Source organism: Peromyscus eremicus, chromosome 18, assembly GCF_949786415.1.
Source record: "Peromyscus eremicus chromosome 18, PerEre_H2_v1, whole genome shotgun sequence".
In the NCBI taxonomy this organism is placed as follows: domain Eukaryota; kingdom Metazoa; phylum Chordata; class Mammalia; order Rodentia; family Cricetidae; genus Peromyscus; species Peromyscus eremicus.
The window spans coordinates 9586108-9611449 of NC_081434.1; the positions used below are offsets into that span (position 1 = coordinate 9586108).

Below are 25342 nucleotides of genomic sequence, written 5' to 3' on the forward strand. Positions count from 1 at the left end.
CCCCATGTTCTTTGTCATATATATAACTTAGATTAATTATGTCTGTCTATCTATCTATCTATCTATCTATCTATCTATCTATCTATCTCTCTATCTATCTATAGTGGAAACAGTAGGGGACTATTTGGGAGGGGAGTGAGAGGGAGATAACATGAAATAGGAAAGATAGTAGGGAATGAATATGAGCAAAGCACATGTAGGAAAACGAAAACACACAAAATTATTTTGTATATCAACTAAAAAAAAGAGCAAAGATTTAAAAAAAAAAAAGAATACCAAGAATACCTCAGAGTCAGTTTAGCAAACCTCTGTACCCCCTTCCCTGCCTCTGACATCTAAGGTTTCTCTTAGTATTTCTTTTCCCCACTGGTTCTCCTCACACTCAGCTTGCCCATTGGGCAGCTGTCCATGTCTAGCCTCCCTGCCTGTATTTAGAGATGATTTCTATCATCTGTTATAATCTTCTTGACCCTGGTGAAACTATCCTCCCTGTCATTCCTCACAAGTGTCAAGTGCAACTGCTCTTTAATAGTAAAGGTCAATTATCTGCCTACTGGACTTGTATCCAATCACCCCATGGGTCTTCCCTGCTCCCTACCTAACCGCCATGTGTTCTCAGACAAGGTGTTCTTGTTTCTGGGTCTAAGGAATCTGCTTTCTCTAGCACAAAGGTGTAAAGTTAGAAAGAGTCAAGGCGACACAACTTTTCAAAAGCACACCCACATCCATGGTGGATACCACTTGTGTGATTTGTCATATTGATTTTCAGTTCTTGGGTGGACATTTAATGAATAAAACAAACAGTTCAAAATGACACAATAAGCCTCTTAAAAACATGTTGGATATATACATACATATACATACATACATATATATATATATACATACATACACACACATATATACACACACACACACACACACACACACACACACACACACACACATCCCTTTCTCCCACATAGCTGACATAAGTCACATGCAGCCCTCTCCTGACTCTATCCCCGATCTGAGGTTCAGATTTTACCTGCAACATCAAACTCAATTTCCAGTGTGACTTTGCTTGTGATGGAAGAGTCTCGCAGGAGCTGATTGGCTTCCTCAAAGGTACTGTCTTCCGTCGGAATTCCGTTAATGGCCATGACTCTGTCTCCAATCTGCAGCACCCCACATCTAGTTCAGAACCACACGAGAGAGGCTGTAGTTAAACAATCATGGAGTTGAGTTGGCCACTCCACCTCATCTAATCTTTACAGAGTAACCTAACCGTTTGATCTTGTTAAGCCAAGGCTACTGGCGAGCATGTTTGGTCAATTGCAATGCCCTGCACTCTGGAGTCCCATGGTAACAACTGTGGGCAAGGAGGTTCTTAAGGATCCAGCATATTAATAATTCATCACTATGATAGCACTATAACCTGACCAGAACGAACAGACAGTAAAGATGAACAGACATTCCTGCAATGCAGAGTAATAACTTCAGTTGAACTTTAGCCATTTTTTTTGGTATAGATTTTTCTCCTTTATAATTAAGAGCCTCTAGTTTTCCAATGGACAAAATCTGCTAAATAAAATCACTGGTGCTCATAATGCTTCTCAAACTGATCGGGAACATAAAATTTTATCATCAGAATGGAGAGTTAACTACATTTTGCTTTTCCCGCACTGCGCACTGTTACATTATTTATTAGTTATTTACAGATTGCTGGGGTTAGACATACAGGGCAGAGAGGCTTCTGGGAAGGAGGGGGAACAACCCACCTCTCTGCTGGGCTGTCAGCTTCAATATAGGAAATCAGAGGCGGCGAGGAGAGCGTCTCTGTGGCAAACACGCTGCCCTGCAGTTGGATTCCAAAGCCCGTGACAGGATCAGCCGTCAGCACAACCTCCGTGGTTTCCGTGTGAACCACCTGTCCAGCCAATCCCACAGTGCTAGAGGCTAAAGACACTAAAGGGACAAACAGGAAGAAGGTGACAGGAGGTTCAAACAAGTACCAGCATTTCCAAAATAGAGTATGTCAGCACAGAAGCTCACGGGCAGGGCAACGAGGGAGTTTAAACACGGGTCTTAGAACAGAACACTGGGTTCCAGATGAACAGGGTAAATACATCTCCCAATTTGTCACATTGGGGTCATGACCAGTGTAACCACTCTCTGCCCCAGTCCCAGGAACTGGAAAGAGACTGTGAGAACAGGACAACCTTGAGTTTAGAGCATGCCATCAAGTCCTGGGCTGTACAAACAAGCATGGGCTGAAGAAGACCCTGGGGCAGGTCCTTCCATCCCGGCATGTCTGTATCCTTTTCTCTGGAAAGGAGAGCTGGGATGGTGTGTCAAAGTTTTCCCACTTCAGCCATATGTGATTATGAACACGCCCGCCTTTTGTTTTGAGGCCACCATTTCTATGTGGCCCCAGGAATGGTGCGGCTGTGCTGGTCCCCAATCTATCTCCAGGACTGGGCGGGCACAGTGGTGAATCAATGAAGCTTCATACATTCCGTTCGCCCCCAAATTCGGGCCCTCCATGTTTTGTTCTTTCTTTTTTTTTTTGCTTAGCTTCTACTCACCCATTGTCTCGAATTCTCTGGTACCCCTGTGAGCCTCCAGCCAGACATCTCTGTCTTACTTTCATCCCCAGCTTTGACCATGAAAGGACCACTTTACTTTTAGATGCCTTCCTCTACAAGCTCTGGCCTCCTGGGCTTGAGCATGGCTTGCGCAATGGTCCTTGGCTGAAATGTCACTTTCTCCAAAATGGGTCTTTTAGCCCCCTACTTTAATTTAAAGACACTCCCAACCCCGCTCCAACTGAAACCCATACCCCCCCTTTTACATAGGACAAAGAGAAGGGTTTTTTGGATACTCCGCTCATTCACGATGCTTTCCCTTCTCAAACTGCTATCTAAAATTCCATACTCTATACATATTTCCACTCCCTAATCTTTTAGGTTAGTTTTCGACTTTTTCTAGTTTCCCCATTTTCTTGCTGCCGACTCTCCCATATCCTAACTTAAATCTTTTGCTTTCTCTGTCCTTATCATGGTGACAGCCTTCTAACACACTAGCTTCGTGGCACTTCAGCTCCCTCAATGCCCCTTTTCTAGGAAATTCATCCTTCTTCAGCTCTCTGTCAACACAGCCCATGGCTGCACCCCACCTTTCTTTAAAAGATCCCCAAGACCTTAACACTTGAATCCTCCTTTTAAATCACACCCTGTATTAGTGACTTTCCCGGCTCCTACAATCTAAGTTTCTTCTCTAATTTGTAGTAATATTTCCTATTCCTTGTCTCCAGGCCTACGGCGGTTCAAACGGTGTTACGTGCAACAGAGTGTTCCTCTTTAAATGAAAGCATCCACACACATACACACACCTTTATAATTTAAATACAAACAGAACACTAGCTGCAGCAGGGATGGAAGACTCCAAAGTTCTTCCCGCAGAGTCACATGAGACCCTGGGGCCTGTAGTGGTGAAGCCCTCATCTATCTATCTGTTTGCCTTTCATTTCTATCCTTTCTCTCCACACTGTACTTGGAAGCCTGGGGACCACTTCAGAGAAGCATCTGTAACCATCAGAGATTCTTAAACACTGCATGATTTGCTAATATACTTTCTGTTCTTTGGTTATGCCTAGTCAACTTCCCGTCTGATACTGAACTGTTGAAACCTGTCAGGGGGAAAAAAAAAAGCTCTAAATTCTTATTATGGTCTACTGGGCCCTAGAATCCTTTGTTGGCATATATGTTCCCCTAATTTAATTACTTAAGGATCTATTTCAAATGCCTCCATCCTTATGAAGGGTCACATGTCACTTCCTAAGAGAAGGACAAGGTTTACCCATTTAATGAGTGTTTCATAGATAACATTTCACCCCAACCTCTTGGGTCTCTGCTCCCCCAACTGCTCTCTTCCTTCTCCTCTTTCCTAATTTCCCCATTCAAGGTTAACTCTTTCCTATACTGCTTCTTTTCTACTTTGAGCCACAGTCTCATGGAGTCCAGGTTGGTCACTGACTTGCTGCCCATGAAGCTGAAGAGAATCTTGAACTTCTGACCTTCCCAAGAGTTCCCACCACTCATGGGATAGGATTCCAGGCATGGACTACCACAACCCTTCTTGGTGACTTTTTAAAAATTTTTCTCCACATTCTAGCCCTTCTGGGATTCTATGTCATGGACGATGTCACTTTTCTAAACTGTCCCACTCACTCTCCTAGCTTTTCTGACCTTGCTCTGCCGATTTGTGCTGATTCCGACTCTGCTGCAAATCTGTCTCCTTTTGCTCTTTGCCAAAGCTGCTCTCACTGATGACTCTGATTGCTAAGAAAAAAAATCAATGGCCCCATTCACTGTAACTGCTGTGCAGTGACTGGCTCCAGGAATATTCCCTTCCTTGTAAATTGCTCTTTAGGTGTCGGTGAAGATTTGATATCAGTTTCTCACTGTATCAGCCCCAGGCTGTGCCTTCTCCATCCTCTGGTTCATGAAACAGATTCTCAACCTTGGTTCTGTGCTCAGCTCACTCATTCCTGTCCTCACCAGCCTATGACCTTTGCAGAATCTTCTCTCTCCCTCTAGTGTCAGTGATGATTTTTTTTTTTCACCGCAGAGAATTTCATCATCCAAGGACTTCAAATTGTTTTCTAAATTAGGGAAGTAATCCAGACTTTCTCATTTCCTCCCTGAGGTCTATGACAAGATGATCATGTTCTAGTCTTCTGGTCTGGAAATCTCAAAGTAGCCTTTGACTCACGACTCCCCATCGTCTCAAATTGCCCACCTCTCAGAGTTGTATAACCTTCTCCACTTTTATTTTCAACACCCTATTTTGGGCTTTTATTTCAGCCATTCTAACATACATATATCTGGGTTCTGTAGTGCTCAGGGATTTTTTCCATTCTATTGTCAAATGACCCCTTATTTAATGAACTTTTTTATAATGTCATCTATATTTTCCTTTTGGAAATTATACTTCACGTGCTGCTGAGTCACTGTTAAGAACCAGCAGTCACTCCTCACCCAAACTTTTCTATCATGAAGATCACTGGAATGGCTGGTATAAGGGAGGGAGAGGTGGGCCATTTGATTAAGAGAGGTAATAAATAATTAGAAAAACAAACAAACAAAACAAAGCCTTTCCCCTGACAGGCCTATCATCATTCTTTCCCATCTGGGTTATGGGTAACATAGCTTTCACTGTGTGTGAGGAGGCAGCAGTCCTCACATCTATATGTTGCCCAGGTGGTGGACAGCTTAAAATTCCAACATGTGACTTGAGGCTAACACATTCTGACATGTTTTCTAGTCTGACTTTTTTCACGTGTGCATTTTGTTTTCTACACCACACTTTTTTTGCTATCAATGACACAAAACCACTAGAAGATACCATTTCCTATTGGTAAGTGAAAGGTCTCTGACATTGGATTCAGGGGGACATTGAGAGATTGTTGGGGGGTAAGAAGCTTGCAAGAAGAGTTATTTTATTAACACCATGGGCAGATAGACAGACAGACAACAGCATGATAAGGACTCTGAGGAGAGTTCTGATGCTAGGTGGGGCATTGAAGTTTCCCTTTTTACAGCTCCCTGAGGAAAAGGGAAGACTTCATAGGGGGATCCTACAGCCAGGTTCTCTGATTTCCCAGCCATGGGCAGGGAAGAGGGTGGGGATCAGGATGTGTGGACACTTGCATTAAAATCCTGAGAAAGCATTACATTTGAAGAAAGACAAATTGTAGACTTCAAGATCAAGAGCCAGAAAAACATAAGAAACAACTGTGTAAGTTGGCAGAGACTAGCCTGCTTCATCAGTGTGCTTGGCCACCAAGAGAAGAAAGAAAGGTGCTTTCTGGAGTTTGATGTTTGTGTGGCACATTCCTAGTGTGCATTCCAGAGTCCATCTACGCTTCCCCATTTCCATCCACACAGCTAGATCCACTCATGGCTCTCTCGGTTTGCGGGGAACAAATCCTTCAGCTATATTAGTCTTTCCAAATACCAGGGAAGGTCAGGAAACCAAAGGTAGTGAGTGGTTTTTAAACTTTTGGCTTTTGAACGTTTATTTTTAATGGGTTAATTATAGAGGCTGTGAACTTTATTATCAGATAGAAAAAAAAAACATTTAAAAAGTGTAGGGAGAAAAAAGAGCCCCAGGGTTTTGATAGGATAATGTATTTTTGTTGTTTGATCCCGCTATTTGAGACTTTTGCCTCCCTAAAGCTCCAGGGTTGAGGGTGGCCTGCTGTGGACCCAACACACTGTGAATCACATGATCCAGTCTCGGGGTGGGGTGGGGGTTGGACAGCTCCTTCTCTACATTAGAGCTGAAGAGGCATCTAAGCTGTCTGCTTTCCGACTCCTGGCATGGTCATTCATGCAAGCTTACTGGTCACTCTTGCAAGCTTACCAGTCACTCTTGCAAGCTTACCGGTCACTCATGCAAGCTTACCGGTCACTCTTGCAAGCTTACCATGAGCCGTCTTTATCCTCTGTCCTTTCCTTAGGGGTCGACGGAAAGGATGGTGGAAACTATAAGGTTTCTTCATCTCCTGCCTTTCAGCGCTTCCCAGTCTCACCCTCTCTAGCATCAAGTAATAATGACCAAAGAAATGAAGGACATTCTGGGAATGTCTTCCTGCCTTCTGCTGTGTGCTGTAATCCAGGTCAACTGGGAACGGGCGGGCTCACCCCACGGGCTCTGTCAGCAGGAGCAGGAAGGGCTAAGTACTGGGCAGTCATGTCGCTAGGACAGTGGGTGACGGGGTCTGGGAGCAGCTTTTGCCTTGCTGGCTGAAAAGGGAGTAGCCCTGGCAGTGGGGAGGGGCACGTAAGATTCCAGAAGTGGGACTGAGTTTCCTCTGTGACATAGCTTGGAGCTGTTCCTGGGCTCTGTGACTCCACTCAAAGCCTGGCGCTCACAGAACTCATCTCTCCCCCTCGGAAACAAGCACTAACTACACCTTCTCGCTGTAGATAACATATTGTTATAGACTTCTCTGTACCTTCCTCTTTGGACGATGAGGGTTTTGATATTTATGTGAGAACTTGTCATTGTTTTCTGTCATTGTTTTCTGGCAATGTCCTTACTTTATCCTGCAGATACGTGTAAGAATTTCTTGTTCTGTTTTGTAAACTATGACCTCATCAACAATAGAGCAAAGAGACTTTTTATTATCTTTGTGGCTTTCACTGTGACTCATCATCCATGAATGGCCTGGTTGCTATAGAAACATAACTATTAGAAACTAGGCTGCAAATGGCAGCCCAGAATGAAGACATAAATAAAAACAGGGGAAGAAACCAAGGCATACAGTGAGGATGGTAATAAAGTTTTTATTTTCAGTTACTTGGGGTCTTTACATCTAAAATGGCCATATTAAGCAATAAAACAAAGAAAAGAAATTCTCAACTTTTCCTCCAAAATTGGAAGACTCTCATTTTTCATGTATTTTAAGTGGAAATAAAAGTTCATACCATTTGGGTTTGACTGAGTCATTAAGATATAAAGTGTATGATTTCTTGAGATACTTTTATAAACATCCTATAATATACATTGTCATTGGGGCCCTACTGGCTCCCATCTGCAGGAAACATGACCTGGAAATTATCAACCCAGGTTTCTGTCTATCTTCTTGCTACAGTTGAATGATTGTGTACTGATTCAAGAGAGAATTTATGAGTCGCTGAGGGGAAAGTCAGGCCTCAGCTTTGTTTCTTGTTGCAAATTTCAAGATGTGCAAATATCAATGTGAAACAGACAGATGTATTAACAGTCATTCATATTCACTAATGACCTTAATCAACACAGCAGGCTTTACTTAACACGCACAAGTGGCTAGGCTTCAAGCAGAAATACAAACATTAATGACTTGATTTTGATGGCTCTGTCCTGCTGAGGGATATAGCCTCTTTCTGTTAGTAATGAGCACTGCACATGAAGATACTATAAAAAAATACGGGTATATATAAATACCCACTTCAAGTCCTTGAGGCATTGTATGCAAAACTCAAGATCTGTGGATTTTGGCAGTGTAATTGTTAAATCATGAGCCTGCCCCTTTAAAGATGGTGGTCACTACAGGTGGCAAAATTTCATGGCCCTAACAAATAAAGCCTCCCAGTAGCTCTCTCTCCAATTGGTTGTCTACTGCCAAAAGGTCAGTACTATAATTATCCCCATTTTTAGCAAGAACATAAAAAGCTTGAGACCCTTGCTCAAGGCCCTACAGTTAGAATATAATGTTGGGGTGACAGGCCCCCAGTATGTAGAGTCAGGCTTATAATTGGTTTGCTGAGCAGCTGCAACTAGTATCTGCCAAGGCCAAATAATTTTCTCTAGCCTTAATTAGGAAACAAACAGAAATCTAGATTTTTTTGTTCACTTTGACAAAGCTCATTCTTTCATTTTCTTAACTTAAAATATTGTTAATTTCATTTACTAAAGGTGACAAACCTTATATTTGAACACACAATTTATTTTTAATGTGCGTGTGTCCATTTATCTATCCATGTCTGTCCATTTCCTATCTATATAGGTGAATGCAGATGCCCATAGAGGCCAGATGATGGCATAGGGTCCCCTGGAACTGGAGTTATCAATGGCTTTGAGACACCTGATGTGGGTACTGGGAATGGAACCTGGGTCCTTTTGCAAGAGCAGAACACATCCTTAGCCACTGACCTATCTCTACATCCCTCAAGTTTTCCATTAGAAAGGATCAACAAGTCAAAAATGATGTGTACACCACCAGGAAATTAAAGATGCTGGCCATGTCTTCATAATGAAGGCTTCAGGTTCCTACCACTTGAAGAAAATACTTCCTAGAGTGGGTGATAGCTGCTGTCCCCAGTATTAGTGGTACTGATGGGCTCATGAGAGATCTCCTAGGGCTAAGAACTCTCTGGCACACAAACTAAAGAGCTGAAAGACCCTTCTCCTGTCACCACCACCCTTGAGATTGCTGGATTCGACATCATTGAAGTAATTTACAAATGTCCCTCTGCTTCATTCCCATGGTAGACATAGAAGTAGACTCCATCATCTTTTGGTTTCTTTATAGGAATCACAATCACAGCCACCAAAAAAGATACAGGGCACAGCATACACTAAACTATGATTTTAGATCTAGCTGGAAATATGGGCATTTTCACCCCTTAAACATGATTAAGATGAAAGATATCCAGATTTTTTAACAGAAAAGAAAAAAAATTAGGGGTAATCCGTGTTCATTCCCTATAGAAGGATCTAGCCATCTGTTCTTTCTATATACATCATGCTATCTCAGAGCAAATGGCCAGCCATACTTCCCTAGCCTTTATTTGTCTCTCTATGCTTGGCTCTATATCCCAGAAAATATTTTCAAGAATGAGAACTGAAGTTCTTAGACTTTAGAATACTTCTGTGAATTTTAGCATCCTTGTAGCTTTCCTAATTCTATAGTTCTTAAATGGACACAGTACCAAACTGCCTTCTAAATGCACATCACTACAGCATAGTCTAGTGTGGCCCTCATCAGAGAAGCATCTTTGTGTGGTAGGTGGCAGCTAATACAGAGACTCATAACTGCTTAACATGCAGAGGATAAGTGTCTATTCATCTATATCACCCCCCCCGACACACACACACACACACACACACACACACACACACACACACACTCTCACACATCAGGGAACATCAAGGAAGATGGTTAAGATTAATTCTAGGAGCTACAGGTACGGGCACCTGCCTTGAAACAGTACTTTCCCAACATGGCAGGTTAGCACTAACATGAACTCACAGCAGCTGTGACTTCAGGCACTAGACCTGTTCAAGATCAAGCCACATTCCAGGGATGCTGTGGATATCGCTCTGTATAAATAAAACACTGATTGGCCAGTAGCCAGGCAGGAAGTTTAGGCGGGACAAGTAGAGAAGAGAATTCTGGGAACAGGAAGGCTTCGTCACAGAGACACTGCCAGCCGCCGCCATGATTTCCAACATGTAAGATACTGGTAAGCCACAAGCCATGTGGCAAGGTATAGACTTATAGAAATGGGTTAATTTAGGATAGAAGAGCTAGATAGCAAGAAGCCTGCCATGGCCATACAGTTTGTAAGCAAAAAAGGAAAAAGGGGAAGTGCTGTGGATGATTGATTGATAAATAAAACACTGATTGGCCAGTAGCCAGGAAGGAAGTATAGGCGAGACTAGCAGAGAGGAGAATTGGGAGGACAGGAAGGCAGATAGGAGGAGATGCCGGCCTGCCATCCAGGGAGCATCATGTAGAGGCAACAGGTAAAGCCACGGAACACGTGGCGACATACAGATTAACAGAAATGGGCTGAGTATAAGAGTAAGAGCTAGACAATGGTAGGCCTGAGCTAATGGCCGAACAGTTTAAATAATATAAGCATCTGTATGTTTATTTTATAAGTGGGCTACGGGACTGCTGGGACTTGGCGGGACCCAGAGAGAAAAACTCTAGCTACACAGAGAGAATGTGAGAGGGGCACATGCGCCTCCACTCCAAGCTGAGGAGCTATTGACAGTTGATGGCTGTTTGAAGGGAGGACAGTCACTGTTCTTCAAGGTTGCAGGCCCTGGGAGGCCAACCATTTTCCAGTGGATACCCCGTGCCTATAAGGGCAGCATTACATGAAGCTGGGAGGAGAACGTGGAAGAATCCCAAAGTAGTTGGAGAGGGGGTGGGGGCATTTATATGGCTGAAATACATTGTATGAATGTATAAAGAATAAATAAAAATATTGTATTAAACCCAAGAAGTACATGCAACAGAGGTGAGTCTCCATGTCCAGTCATTAGACAAAGGTAAAGGAAATTGGGGAATGAGAATTTGAAAAGGAGTGCTCAAACTTACTGTTTTTGAAAGAAGGTTAAGAAACAGAATATGAAACTGATTGTGTTAAACAAATGTACAAGTCTCATACTTAACAAATGAGGGGCAAAGTCTGTGCACAACAACTTTAAAAGGGATACGATATGAACAACAGATGTTTATGCCTGAAGCTACCCAGACTAGAAAGGCATCTCAAATGACATTAAAAGAGAAAGGAAACAAAATCATTATAGGCAAAGTCATTGTAGGAAAAGGTAGTACAAGCTAAATCAGTCTGAAGTTATATTCAGTGTACGCGTTTCCCAACAAATGACGGGTTTCTGTCATGGTCCTTAGCCCAGAGTTACCGGCTACACAGCATCTCCCTAATTACCTTACCTTTTAGAGGATGCGCACATTTTTCCGGGGACCAAATGGATCCCCTAGTTAGCATTCCACTTACGTGAGCTTTTGAAGTCTTTCTTTTTCAGCCTCCTCCTCATCATGGTTCCTCGTGGGCTAGTGGAGTAGAGACTTCGAGGTAAAGTCCCCATGTTCAGGGAACTCAAGCTGTACGCACTCATGGAGGTAGGAGAAGATGAGGACACCATCGCCGCTGGAAGAGAGTGGAGACTTGGCATGGAGCATTCCCAGGTGGGGCCTGAGCCTGCCACCCGGGCCAACCAGCAACCACCCCAAGGGACATATGACACACAGCCACAGTTAGTCAGTATCCCACATCTGGACAGAGACCAGGCCCTGGAGTCAACGCTTAAGAATCTTAGAGTCACATGAGTTTGTGATTTTTGAGGAACGGGGTCCTCCATAGCATGTGGGTACGCACACACAGACTATGAACTTTTAGACAAAAACAAAGATTAAGATGAATTTCTGCATTAATAACTTAAGACATCAGTGTACACAATGTCATTTTGGGGGTATTTTCTGACATGGATGTCTTAAGTGATTCACATACATGGAGATCTGAGACCACCACACTCCAACGTTCTGAGTTGTCTCCTGAGCTGCTTCTAAAGCCTTCTGAACATTTACACATTTTTCTCTCTGTATTGTTTTTTGGTTTGAACTCGGGGCCTCACACATGCAAGGCAAGCCACCTATCATTAAGCGACCTCGCCATCCCCTTGCGTCCTTTCATAAAGACAGTAGAAAAGAAGAAGCCCGAGGCCAGAAAGGACGAGTTGTTAGTACGAAGAAACAGCGACAACAGGAAGCAGGCAACACCCACGAAGCTGGAGATGACGTAAGTGAGGGGAAGGAGGCATGAGGAGAAGATAACCAAATGAAGGAGCAGGAGGAGAAAGTGTGGAACATTACGAGGACTTTTTGGAGGAGGCACTTTCGGGAAGGTCAGGGCCGGCGCTCTGCAATGGTCTGGGTGGTACGGATTAGGGTGATGGTTGGTGTGAAGACTGCTTGGGTTGCTGGCCCAGGAATCCCAGGGAAGTTGTCTGCTGCTCCTTTGAATTTTCACTGCCCATATGAAGTGATGATGAGGAACGAGGAAAACAAAGAACCAAAAACGAAATAAAAAAAAAAAAGAAAGAAAAAAAAAGAGGAAAAAGTAACTGAATTGCACAAATTAAAAAAAAGAAAAGGAAAAATTGTTAACAGAAACGAAAGCTGCTTGCAAAGAAAAAAAAAAGAAATCTACTTGGTTTTACCCTTTTCTAAATGGTCAGCAAAAGAGATGATTAACACCAGCCATGGAGACTTTTCATCTTCCCGAGAATAACGCGTGCCTTTTCCCCAGTCCATCTTTTCTCCCTTTAAAATGACTACTGAATCAATTTCTAATCTCCCCCTGCACTTCACTGCAGAGATTAAAAAACATTTTTTTTTTAAACTTAAAAGTCATCCCCATGAAGATCTATGGCACACGATTAGTAATTAAAGCTTTGCAAATCTTGGTCAGTTAGGAGCACTTCTTTGAAGAAAAGGAGGAGAAAGAACAGTTAATCATGTTGACTTGTGATGCCCATGCTGGAAGAGTCACAGGGCCCAATTTACGACCCTGACGTTTTAATTACACCGCTATCCATCCCGCGCGACTTGATTTTCCTCAACAATGAACCGTTGTAATCATCTGCGCCTATCAGAATCTTTCCTCTTTCCTAATAAGGAGAAAAGTCTCAATATAGTTCATGAATTTTTAAAAGGTTTATTTGTATGAGAAACATTTGGTTTAATGTTACTATATTTCATTCATACAGCATCAAAATTGTTATGAGGTTAACTTCAAAGTTTGGGTGTCCCTTTCATTTTTGTAAAAAAAAAAAAAAAGTTCAGCATGTTTCCAATCTAAATTTGCTGTTATTAAGACTTAAATTTTGTGGGTGCGGATTGGTGTGATTGGTAGAGTGCTTCTGTTGCTTACAAGAACCCTGGGTTTGGTACTCGGCGTGCATAAACCAGGTATGGTGGCACATGTCTGTCACCCCAGCATTCAAGAGGCAGAGGCAGGAGAATCCAAAGTTTAAGGCCATCACAAGCTACACAGCAAATATGAGGTCAGCCTGGGCTATATTTTATAATTTTTAATTTTAAACTTTATTATTTAAATGTTGCAAAAAATAAGTTCACACCCTGAAATTAACCAGATCAAAGGCTTTGCCTTCAAAACAAGGAAAAATTAAATTTCTATCTGGCATTCTGGAAAATGAATAGTATTAGAACTATGTCACTGTGTCTGATAGAGACTTTTTCACTGAACGATCTCGAAGAGTTGAAAACAACCGTGAACTTTGATGTGCTTTTATGATTCTATGGCTAAGAATCTGAATGAGTTGCAGTAGCGACTCACACAAAGCAGCTGAAGGCTTGGCATGCATGCAAATGACTGTTCCTGAGGTAAGAGCCTGGGAGGGCATGCCTCCTGCTTCTCACCCTCTCTGGTGGGAGTCACAGCAAAAGCTCCATCATGGACAGGTCTCCTGGAGTGAGGCTGCCCTGGGCTTCACTGACTTGTCTTTGTCCCTCACCTTCTCTTTGACCTTGCCAGCTACTCAGCCTCAGTGTTGTCATAGTCACTGGCTCATGAAAGCTTCTCTTCCTGCTGTGGGAATTATGCGCCTACAGTGTGCTCAGCCTGGTGCTGATCCACAGAACACAAGCAAGTGAGCTATGGGTAACAGCCCCGATGCTCCCCACTGTTCCAGCTACTTGCCAGAATGTCCTTAAAGGCAGTATGCGATCTTTGTCAACAAGTTCCACTCCCTTGACACTTCGATTGTAGAAGATTTGTCCCAAGTCTTTAAAGGCAACCCTTTTCACAGACACTGGAATTTTATGGTCTGGAACTGGACCTTTTCTTCTGCAGGAATAGCTAGCTGGTTTGGGGTCCCTGTGTCTATGGATTCTCTCAGTCTCAGTCACTATCTCCTTCTAGACCACCACAGTACCACCACACTTGGCCCTCTGATCCACATCCTGAACCTGCTTTCCAGAATCCATAACACATGTAGGGGAACTTTTGAATGTATGCGTTCAGTCACGTCACTCCTGTGTCCATGGCTTATGTTGCAAGGAGAATCAGACAGTCTACTTTCTCATTTTTTTTTTCTGGATCATTTACTATCCATATCTTTCAGCCACACTTGTCTTATGCCTCTGTGAATGAGCTGGCCGGCCACCTTCCTTGTTTCATTGTGGCTTTTGTGCCTCCTTGGCTCCCTCCCGTTGTTGGTACAGCTAGCTCCTTCTCATCATTCAGGCCTTAGCTCCGGGGCTATCGTTACCGAAGAACTAACACTGACCTTCCTGGCAGAAGCAGCTGCCATCTCCATGTTAGCTCACTAACTGTTATGTATCCTGCACATCCCTTATTACCTCCTGAAATGGCCTTAGGATACACTGCATGTTAACAGTCTCTTTATACCAGAATGCACATCCTGTAAGAATAGAGCTCTACTTGTCTTGCTTCCTAGAGACTAGAATGGTACCCAGGACATAATGATTGACATCTGCATGGCAACAGCTTTTCCCTTGAGATAAAGGAGTATTTTAGGCAAGACACTAGTGTTTGTTTTTTCCCCCACCCGTCTTTGTTTTACTTTGTGGCACACAAGACACCTTGTCACAAGGTGCTGTTAGTGCTGGGTCTGGCTAATCAGCCATCACAGCCACTCTGTTGTCCTCTTAACAAGGTGTTGTCTGTGTTTTTAATGAAGCCAGGCTAGAGTGAACAGACTTCAGAATTCTACCCCTACCTCAGCTCTTTACTGAGTACTCTGAGAACTACTGAACATTTAGTAGAATCGTCAAGCCAAATCAGTGAATCCATAAGGAAGGTATTGCTGATCACCTACTGTGTGCCCTATCCCAGGGCCAGTTGTTGTAGGCAGATGAGAATGAGGCCATAACTATTATCAGGGACTAAGTCTTTATATATGCACAATGATGATGAGGTAAAATGATATAAATGATGCAAGAAGTTGGACTCATGATATATGAAGGGCTTTTGCAAAAGGTATTTTAAGACTCACATGGATAGAGAGCACATTTAATGCCCATTTGGAATGTATACTCCAAATCATTTATATTTTAAAGTGGTATGTCTGATATTCATATATTAAATAAGTATCCTAGGAGATTAGTGGTAAGATGTTACATTTTGGGCATTTTCTTGCATTTTGCAGAGGGAACTCACAGGCACTCTTTTACTTAACTGTGCCATAATAGTGGTATATGTTCATCATACTCTTCCTGCATCCCTGATGCTGTATTACCTGCCTTTTCAAGGGGTCTCAGGTGATGGTGCTTATGGTATTCTGATGAGGTGAGCGTGACTATCACCCACACTTTACGGATGAAGAACTTGAGGTACAGAAAAAGTTGGGTATCTTTCTTAAGGTCCCAAGAGGTGTCGTCAGAATGAAGTCTCTGGAAGTCGGCTCTAGAGCTTGGCCCACAGCCACCGTGCTGCACTTCCTCTTCCTGTAGTCTTCTAAAGCCCTTGCTCCAGATGATACAACAAACTGAAACCACGATGCTTCCCATGCCAGCGTATGTCCTCAGATACTTAGGACATACAAAGTACTGTCTTTTGTTTTCCTAATTGTGTTCTCTTGCCCCATCACCCTAGAATGGGTGACAGGTAGTCTGGTGGTTGGTCCTGGAGATCACAGAATGAAGTATTTTTCTGCTTTGAACAAATGAAGCCTAGTGGCCACTGGCCACACTGACTTTCCTAGAGCCCCCTTTCCTTCGGTCAAGTTTATGTCTCCCAAAAACGTGCAGTGGGAAAATTTCAACTTCAATGAAAACTAATATTTTCCCTTTTAACTGTGTTGCTGGGGAGGCAACTCTAGACCACGGGGTATGCGCTTAGGCAAGCATGCTCCCCCTGAGCGGCACAGCTAGCCCTGAAAAGGCCACCATTGCCAGTGTTGTGACTACAGGTATTCACCAGGGAGAGTTGGCTCGTCCTTTTCCACATTGCTCTAGAATCACTGTGATGAATGCTTTGTTGCTAATCAAATTTGGAAAAAATGTTGGATCTTCATATTTTCATGAGATGAGAGAAACAGTTCCCAGGCACCGCAGACTGGAGAAAGCAATCAGAACTGATAGTTTTGGAAGAATGATGAAAATATGTCAGACCTTACTAATACAAAAATTAGAAGCCTGAGAATTGCAAAGGCACCCCACATTCTCTTTCAACCATTTTCTCTCAGGACTAAGATATGATGGTGTTTAAATGCCACTACTTATTTTAGAAGGTCTGCTTTTGATGTAAAACATAGGGGTGACACTAATATGCCTAATAAGGAGGACAGTCAGCTCTAGACTGTTAGCCTCCTGCCGTACAAATATCAATGACGTCAGCACTTCCAAGAAAAGAAAAACAGTGTGTTCTTGCTGCATACAGTTAGTTCGGCATATAAATTCTTCATCTTTTCAAATTATCTTGGCAGGTAAAATTGTTTAATATTTCATGAGTTGGGAACTATTTGAACTATTTAAGATTTGCATCAGGGCAGAAAAAGTAAAATAACTAGGTTGCTAAAAAAACAAAAACAAAAAAAACAAACCCAGTAACATTTTGAAAGGGTTTGCTTACGTTTCTGACTTACTGATTCCAGACATGAAGGCACATCTTCCCCCAAAAGCACAGCATGAAGTGTTAAACCTTCTGTGCTCAAAGTCCAATGTTGACTTCATATATACCGAGAAGACACACAGTTTGAGCCATCCCACACCTCGAGGGCTCGGGGTGAGACCTTGGGCACGTTCCCACATCCCTAGCCTCAGCATCCTCTAGCTCCTTGGAGCCTCAATTCAACCGTGCTGATTTCCAATCCTAACCTGCCTATGTTGCATCATTTCCCCACTCCAATGTGTCAAATTAAAATCTGATAAGGGCAACACGCTGTACTAGAGATTATCATTAGCTTCAGGGCTGTCTAAGCTCCACTTAATTAAAAAAGGTTGCATCCAGCTGACTCATTCAGTATGAAAATTATTTCGTCCCTTTCTTTTTTTTATTTTTAAGTCCCCCTGTAGAGAAGTGCAGTGCCTTTTTAGAAGGTGAGAAACACAATGCAAATGACCTTCCCACAAGCAAAATTCCAACGCTAGAAAACCCGGCTGCTGCTAACTGCAGAAAAGCACATACTCCTTTTTCAGTTAAAATGGCCAACAGTAGGGAGGCCTCCTGCTTCCAGGACTGAGAAAGGGGTGGTGGAGTGTGCTTTAATAGGTGGGCAAAGGAATTGGAACGAAGACTCCACCAGACACACTGACTTCCTGGATTCATGGCTCATGGTCTTGTGTTTGTTCCATATTTTGTTTAAGACGCCCAAGAGGATGGCTTTATACTTCGAGAAAACTTATCTGGACACTGCACGACAGTGAGAATGCAGATTCCCTCAGCTGACTCTGTTTACCAACAAGGAGTCTATCATTCTCACTCTCCTTGGCAGAAAGTGTGTTTGTTCTCTATCCTAGGGTATTAATATTCCAGCAAATTGACAAAAACACAGAAATCAACCCTTCATCCAGCAGTCTCTCCCTGATGAGTATTGAATGGGTCTGCTATTAATATGAATTTGTTATATGTTATTTTAGAATAGTAAAAACATATCATTCAGAGACTTGATGATATTGGGCAAGGGCTGCAAAGATTAATGCTATGTGATGTCCTTGGCAAGGCAGCTCTTCCTGGCCGCCTTGCTGCTAAGTGTGGTTTTGGTTTTATGGTTTTGGTTTGTTGGTTGGTTTGTTTGTTTTGTGAATTTTAATGCTTGCTTTCATTGTCCTTTACAGATAGTCAAAATTCACTGTGGACCATCAGGAAGTCAAATCATTTTCCTTCCCATAATACTCAATTTACAGCAGAGTTTAAGCAAACACACACACACACACACACACACACACACACACACACACACACACACAAAAAAAAAATCAGCAAACACACAAATAGTTCTAGCCTGAAATTTCAATTTCAGTATTCCTTTCTTCTGTTTTGGGGTTTCCAGTAACTATACATGCTTTTTACAAAAAAGGGGGACTCTGAAGATGCAGAAGGGTGAATGAAGATAAGCTGGTGATAGGATAAAAGGAGACATACTTGTCTTCCTAACTCTCTGTCAGAAGGAAACAGGAAGAGTGAGATAAAGAAAAGGATCGGGAAGGTTCCTCTCACCGTGGTCAGGTCCCTTCAGGGCCAGGCGGGTCTGATGGTGCGGGAGAATCTCCAGCTTGACCTGGTCAGTGGTGTTGGCCAGGAACTGGGTCGCTTCTGCGAGTGTACAGTACTCCATGCTCGTGCTGTCAATGGAGAGGATATGGTCGCCCACATGTAGCGCCCCACATCTACAGGGAGGAGAAAGGACAGCATGAAAAAAAATCTTCCTCTTCAGAAGGAGACTTTCATGCTCTCCATAGTTAGAGTCTTACGCAATTAGCATTTATTTTAAAAAATTCAATGATAGTAGAAAATATTACCTATTATATTTTAGGCATGTTGGGTCTGAATCGGAATGTGAAAATCATGTGGAAAATGCAGAAAAAAATGATTTTCTTATTCTCTTGTTTTTAAAAATATTTTGTCCTTAAACATCTTGGGGTGAGGATGGAGATGCTATCTATACACTAAGGGAAAGAGAGGTGTGGAGAAGAGAATTTTTTTTCTCCCCTGATTTTCTTCCTCTGACATTTCTTTCTCTTAGGTTCTTTTGTTCACAATTATGGGCTGTCGGTCACTCAGCATCTTCAGATGTGGTGTGCTGAACTGGCCTAAGGTCTCACACGAGGATGATGGAGAGGTTCAGTGACTGCTTCCTCGGAATCTTTTCATAGAGGCTTCCCCTTGACCAGTTCTTTATTATGGCCCTCTGTTTTGTTAATCTGGAGTCAAACGTTCATTAGCACAGAATAGCCATTACAGAGGAGTTAAGAGCAGTGAAACCAGACTCATATGGGGAGTTGAGGGGAGAGCTAGGGGTAGGGGTCTAGCAGCTACACTTTGCTGAACAAGATACTGACTGGCTACGGAGTGAATTGAGAACAGTAACACAGCAGTTAGCACCCAATAGACCAGTCAAGCGGACACACTTAAGCTGGTTACACACTGTGGAGTGGGCAAAACCAAAACAAAACAGAGGCAGACAGTTAAAGCACCAGGGATCTGGAGAGCATCCCGGCACCAGCGGCTGCCACTGTGAATGCCTGCATGGGGTAGAATGAACAATGGAGCTGAAGGCCACCCTTACCTTGGGTTGCTATGGGTCACGGTGCCCCAGGAGAGAGGCAGCCCAGGGCACAAAGGGAGAAGGAGGCTGGAGACCCACATAGTGGAATAGCAGAGGTCTCTCTAAGGATTTCGATGGTGGGAATCTGCTTATCAGGGCAAAGACATTTCAAGGCACCCCTTCCGTCTGGAAATAGTATTCTATTCTATGGTGATTTACTTAGGGTGCTTCGGGTATGGAAAGTGGGGTTTTCTTACCAGGAGGTGTAAAGACAATTTTATTATGTGGAAAAGCAATCTTTTTGCCTCTTCCGCCTTTACCTTACAAATGTAAAATAGGAATCGGGAAAATGAATTTCGTTCTTATCATAACACTGTAACAGCATTTAAGAGACCCTTGACTGAAGCTTGTGAAGCTGTTAAGATTAACAAACTATGACAGTATCAGGTTTGTCTTTAAAAATCACATCGTTTTGAGAATATTGTATTACCTACTTTTCCAAAAAGGAGTAATATTTTCTGATAGCAGGATTTAATTGTTAATGATGCAGAAAAACCCATGACCTCTCTGAACGGAGCTTAATAAAGATCAGTTTTCTTACCCTATATCGAAAACAGGAATTTGTTTTTCCATGAGACCCAGTAAGTAAATGTGTGTGCTTGCTTTTTTCTATTGATAAAGGGCACAGCAGGTGTCTGGATGAAGTGACCTTTCATAACGGAGTGGCTGATAGGGTAGTTATCATTTTTAAGGCTCACAACAATAAATTGTCTTCTTGTGTGAAATTTGTAGAAATTGGCAACAGGACTCCTTTTTTTTTAAAATTGTATGTGTGTAAAGTATGTAAGTGTGCATATTATATAACCGTGTGTATGACATTTTTAAGCACGTCCACAGTGCTGATTAGCAGATATCTGCTGTGACACTCACCTGTCTGCAATACTTGCAGATTTGATTTTGTCTATGACGATGACCTGTTTGTTACAGCACACTGAGGTAGTTAGGGCAACCCCAAGGCTGGCGCCAGGAGTTTTGGCAACTTCAACTAGTAGTGGCCCGGATGCTGTTGCCACAGAATCTGTCAAAGAATACATTTCAGGAAACAAAACAAGATAAAACCAAGTCAGCAAACAAAGAAGATAAAGAATGCTTAATCTGGTGCAGGTTGATAATTTTATCACTAAATTCAGGCAACTTCTTGTTATAGCCACAGAGCATGAGGGCACCTTCTCCATCCAGCTGCCATCCTATGTGTACACACCAGTCCCTGGAATTGGATCTCAGTCTTTATGTCAGTTAGGATAACATCTCATGGATCATTTTGCTCTCGACACTGCTTGGAACAGTGCCTGGAACATCCTAGATTTTCTTTAAAGTCAATTAATTCAATACATAACCAGCACTTACCATGTATGTACATATGTATGTGTATTGATTCATGGAGGGCAGATGGCGTAGATGGAGAAAGGATGGATGAAAAAAAGTGAAGAAGGAAAGAATGGGAGAGAGAGGAGAGAGAGAGAGACAGAGAGAGAGACAGAGAGACAGAGAGAGAGAGACAGACAGAGAGAGAGAGAGAGAGAGACAGAGAGAGAGAGAGAGACAGAGAGAGAGAGAGAGAGAGAGAGAGAGAGAGAGAGAGAGAGAAGATAGATGATATCTCTAAATTGCCAAATAGCAAACAGTAGCTTAAGTCTATGGGCCCCCAGCTTCTGCAAGATGACGTGGGGGAAACTGTTTGCTGGGCAGCTAGTTTTGTAGAGCTGGGAGCCCCTTTTGCTCAGGCTTTCTTCTTTGAAATGAATTTGGATTTTTCACACGATGGAGCCATTGATGGGTTGGGATGTGCTTTCAGGGATCAGCTTCCGTATTGTCTCAGGGGAGCGAAGGAGGTTGACCTTCAGTGGTATTGAACACTTTCAACAGTTAAAGCTGCTTGCTCAGCACCAACCTGAATGCATTCCTGTCTTGAAACTTCCTCCATCAGACAAATTAGTCCATTATCTTTCAATGCAACCTGGCACAGGTTCTCAATGCATGGGCAAAGTGAAGCCAGGTTTGTGGCCAGAATATCAGACCAAATGGCCCCTAGTCCAGTTCCTGATAGATTCCTGTTCCTTCGTGAAACCACATGAATTAGGCCTCTATTGTATGCATGTCTCCCAGCATCCTTGCCTCCCAAACTCCCAGGAGAGTGTTCTATTATTAAGCTCTGCTTATCACATTCAAGGGCTTTCTAACCCCAAGCTCCAAACTCCTCATATTCTTTCTGAAAACCTGTTCCAAATGCCTAAGAACTACATGATCAAGTTTATTTCAGCAATTGCTCCTTATTTTTCAGACTTAACTATCAAGAAAGAAGCATGAGGTAGCGCATTCTTCTCTTGGGGGTATTGCTTTGGCCCATGTTCCAAGTGATTTGGGAAGCGGCTAGTGTTGACTAGGAAATAGTTCTTCAACAGGTCCTGGCCGCCGTGCAGGCTGCTTTGCCTCTTAGGTCATATGATCCACCAGAGCTGATGGGACTCACAATGTCAGCGGAAGATGGGGATACTGTTTGAAGCCCTTGCCAGGCCTCCATAGGTGGACCACAGCAGAGGCCATTGGGATTTTAGAGCAAGGGTTGAATGTCACATGCAGACAGGCCATTATTCTCCCTTTCAGAGACATCTGTCTTCTGGCCTGCTATTGGTCATTAATGGAACTGAACAACATTTGACAACGAGCTACTAAGTTGTTATGAGTTCTGAGTTGTTTGTTTTGAGCTAGGTATTCACTGACTCATCAAGCTATAAAGTTTGGTGTATGTAACAGCAACCCTTCATTGACTGGAATGATTTGATGATGTGTACATGATCTGGTCAGAGCAAGTCTTGAAGGCACAAACAAGTCACATGAAGAAGTTGCCCAAATGGCTATGGTTTCTCTACCTGTTACAATGTCATCGGTCCTCATGTATGCACCTGCAGCCTTATAAATTGTGCCCTGTGATTGGTGTACTGAAGAAGAGAAGACCAGGGCCTGGTTTACAGATGGTTCTGCATGCTATCTATGCAAGAATCACCCAGACACGGACAGCTGCAGCATTAAAGCCCCCTTTTGGGGACTACCCCAAAGGACACCAGTGAAGGGAAATCTTCACAGTAGGGCAGAACTCCATGTAGTACAAAGTTGTGCATTGTGCTTGGTAGGAGAAATGGTCAGATGTGTGACTATACTGACCCACGGGCTGCATCCAATGGTTTGGGACCTAAAAGGAAAATGATTGGAAAACTGATGAGGAAGAAGTGTGGGGATCGATTTCTCTAAACGAGAAAATGATAACCCCTCCAGGTTGCTGAGGTGCTTGCCAAATATGGAGGAAATATAGAACAGGTAGTTGAGGAAGGTTGTTATGAATATTATCTAAAGCTACATGACAAGTTGCAGAAATGAAGATTGCAATCACCACAAGAAGTCCTGTCCTATTTTGTTAGAAATATGTTTGTGCATACATACATACGTCTTAAGCAAATACCTGGTTTCCCTCCTCTATTTTTCTACTACATAATATAACATTTATTGAGACAATATCAAGGGCTAGCTAGCTGCCGCAAATCTATATTATCATATTTAAGTTACAGGACACTAGAAGAAGCAGCATTGCTCAGAGGTTTGTGCCACTTCTTCTAGGGGATGAGAAAGCAATGTTTGTGTTTATATGTCAGTGGTTATACCACGTGTCCTGGTTATTTGTTTTTTTTAACTTGATATAAGCTAGTACTATCTGGAAAGAAGAGGCCTCCATCAGATTGCCTGTAGGCAACTCTACAGAGCATTTTCTTGATTGATGACTGGTGGGGGAGGGTCTAGCTCACTGGTGGCAGTGCCACCCACGGGCAGAGAGTCCTAGTTGGCACAGGAAAGCAAGCTGAGCCAGCCCATGGGGAGCAAGCCAGTACACAGCATTCTTTCAAGGCCCCTTCCTTAGTTCCTGCCTGAGGTGGCTGCTTTGAGCTCCTGCCCTGATTTCCCTTTATCACGGACTCTACCCTGTCAGCTGAATTAACCCTTTCCCTGCCCAAGCTGCTTTTGGCCATGGTGTTTGATCATAGTAACATAAACCTAACTAAACTATTATGTGAGGTGGAATTATGTTGTTATTACTTTCATTTGAAAATTAAGCATAACATAAGGAAATGTGACTGAGTGGCAAGTTGTAAGGGGTGGGCTCCTGATGGTTACTCTTCATTGTCAACGTGACTCATCTGGAGTCAATGAAGGAACAAGCTGCTGGGGACACCTGAGAGAGTCTCTGGATCAGATTATTTATTATTATTTAGTCCATGCTAAATGTGGACAGTTTCGTTGTTGGGTTTTTTTACTATTATTATTATTATTATTATTATTATTATTATTATTATTATTATTATTTTGGTTTTTTAAGACAGGGTTTCTCTGTGTAATAGTCCTGGCTGTCCTGGAACTTTCTCTGTAGACCAGGCTGGCCTCAAACTCACAGAGATCCGCTCGTCTCTGCCTCCCAAGTGCTGGGAAGGGTGGCAGCAGCCCAGATAAAAGCCAGTCCGAAGGGAAAGCCACACTTTCTGCTTCTTCACATCTCGCCGGTGAGTTCATCTACCCTGTGTGTGAGGTCACCTACCCTGTGGATGCTGCCGCTGTGTTCTATTTTTTTCCACTGTTATCAGATTCCAGCTTTGTCAGACTTGTAACTGGACCAAAGGAAAACCAGCGACACTCTAGGAATTCTTACAGTGCCTGGCTGGTCCTGCTGAGCCACCCTGCCTTGTGAACAGAGCAGCTTCAGGTTCTCAGCCTCTCTGGTGTGGGGACAGTCATTGTCAGACTACCCAGACTGTATCATGTAAGCGAATCTACTAAATTCCTTTTAGATTATATATTCATGCCATTGGCTCTGTCCCTTTAGAGAACCCTGAATTATACATAAGAATTCTTGTATGTATGACTTTCCTAAATGCCTGAAACAACTCAGTACCGAGAAGATGGAGATTTCTCTTCTGTAGGGTTTGTTTCTGTTCCTACCATTTCAGAATTTGTTCTCATTAGTAACAGCCGAGAGAGCCAGTGGCCTTACTCTATCAAAACAGTTTTTGGTTCTGAGGTGTCATGACTACCTACCCAGAGCCTACTGTTACTTTGCTCCTAAACCCCACTCTATGGTGGCTGATACCTCAGGCTAATTTCTCTGGTCTCCTGACATCATGTTGAGCCAGGCTTTTTTTTTTTAAATCATTATCTTTATAAAATTTTTGAATGATCAGTTATTTTTTACCAAACCACTTTCTTAACTCTGAGTGGGTTTGAAAAGAAAATGGGTCTGTGGGACGGTGATCACTCATGCTCTTCCTCACGGCCTTGCTATACCTGATTATAAATTTATTTTGCTTAAAAAAAATGAAAGCAATGAGGCTTTCATGTTATTTATTACTTAATCTGTTAATTTTTCTACTTGGTGTTACAGTGGAAAAATTTCACAACACGAAATGTTTTATGAACAAATTTATTAAAAATATTGCAGAAAATTGCTTTAAACTGTGTGCATAACATATAGATGAATCATAAATGAATTTTATGCTTATACTTGTGTCTGATCTCTCATCAACTTTACTACATATATGCAAATGCTTTAAAAAATCAGAAAAACATTCAGACTGAACACATTCTTCATCTTGCTTCAACTATTTTGGGTAACGGACACTCTCAGATACCTCAGATACTCTCAGCCTCTATCAAGATTAAGTATCAGTTTTAAAAGAGCCTATCAGTAGATAAAAATTCTTTATAA

General features: G+C 42.6%; 2 protein-coding genes across 6 annotated transcripts in view; both read right to left on the minus strand.

The window, feature by feature from the left end:
* The window catches only part of Grip1 (glutamate receptor interacting protein 1), a 100226-nt gene extending 88781 nt beyond the window's left edge, over positions 1–11445 (minus strand). For 2 of the 5 annotated variants that reach the window (XM_059245491.1, XM_059245492.1), the window contains exons 1-3: positions 6472–6833; positions 1761–1947; positions 1028–1173 (exon numbers count right to left, since the gene is read on the minus strand). In XM_059245491.1, coding sequence (XP_059101474.1) covers positions 1028–1173; positions 1761–1947; positions 6472–6589 — 451 coding nt within the window. In that variant the 5' untranslated portion in view covers positions 6590–6833. Of the gene's footprint in view, positions 1–1027; positions 1174–1760; positions 1948–6471; positions 6834–11282 lie in introns of those variants that run through there. The other 3 variants (XM_059245490.1, XM_059245493.1, XM_059245489.1) reach the window with 2 other exon arrangements.
* Positions 11446–11915: 470 nt separating this feature from the next.
* Positions 11916–25342, minus strand: part of LOC131895352 (glutamate receptor-interacting protein 1-like) — a 143161-nt gene continuing 129734 nt past the window's right edge. The window contains exons 8-10 of the mRNA XM_059245792.1: positions 20467–20614; positions 18489–18658; positions 11916–12313 (exon numbers count right to left, since the gene is read on the minus strand). Of these exons, the coding sequence (XP_059101775.1) occupies positions 11916–12313; positions 18489–18658; positions 20467–20614 (716 nt within the window). The remainder of the gene's footprint in view (positions 12314–18488; positions 18659–20466; positions 20615–25342) is intronic.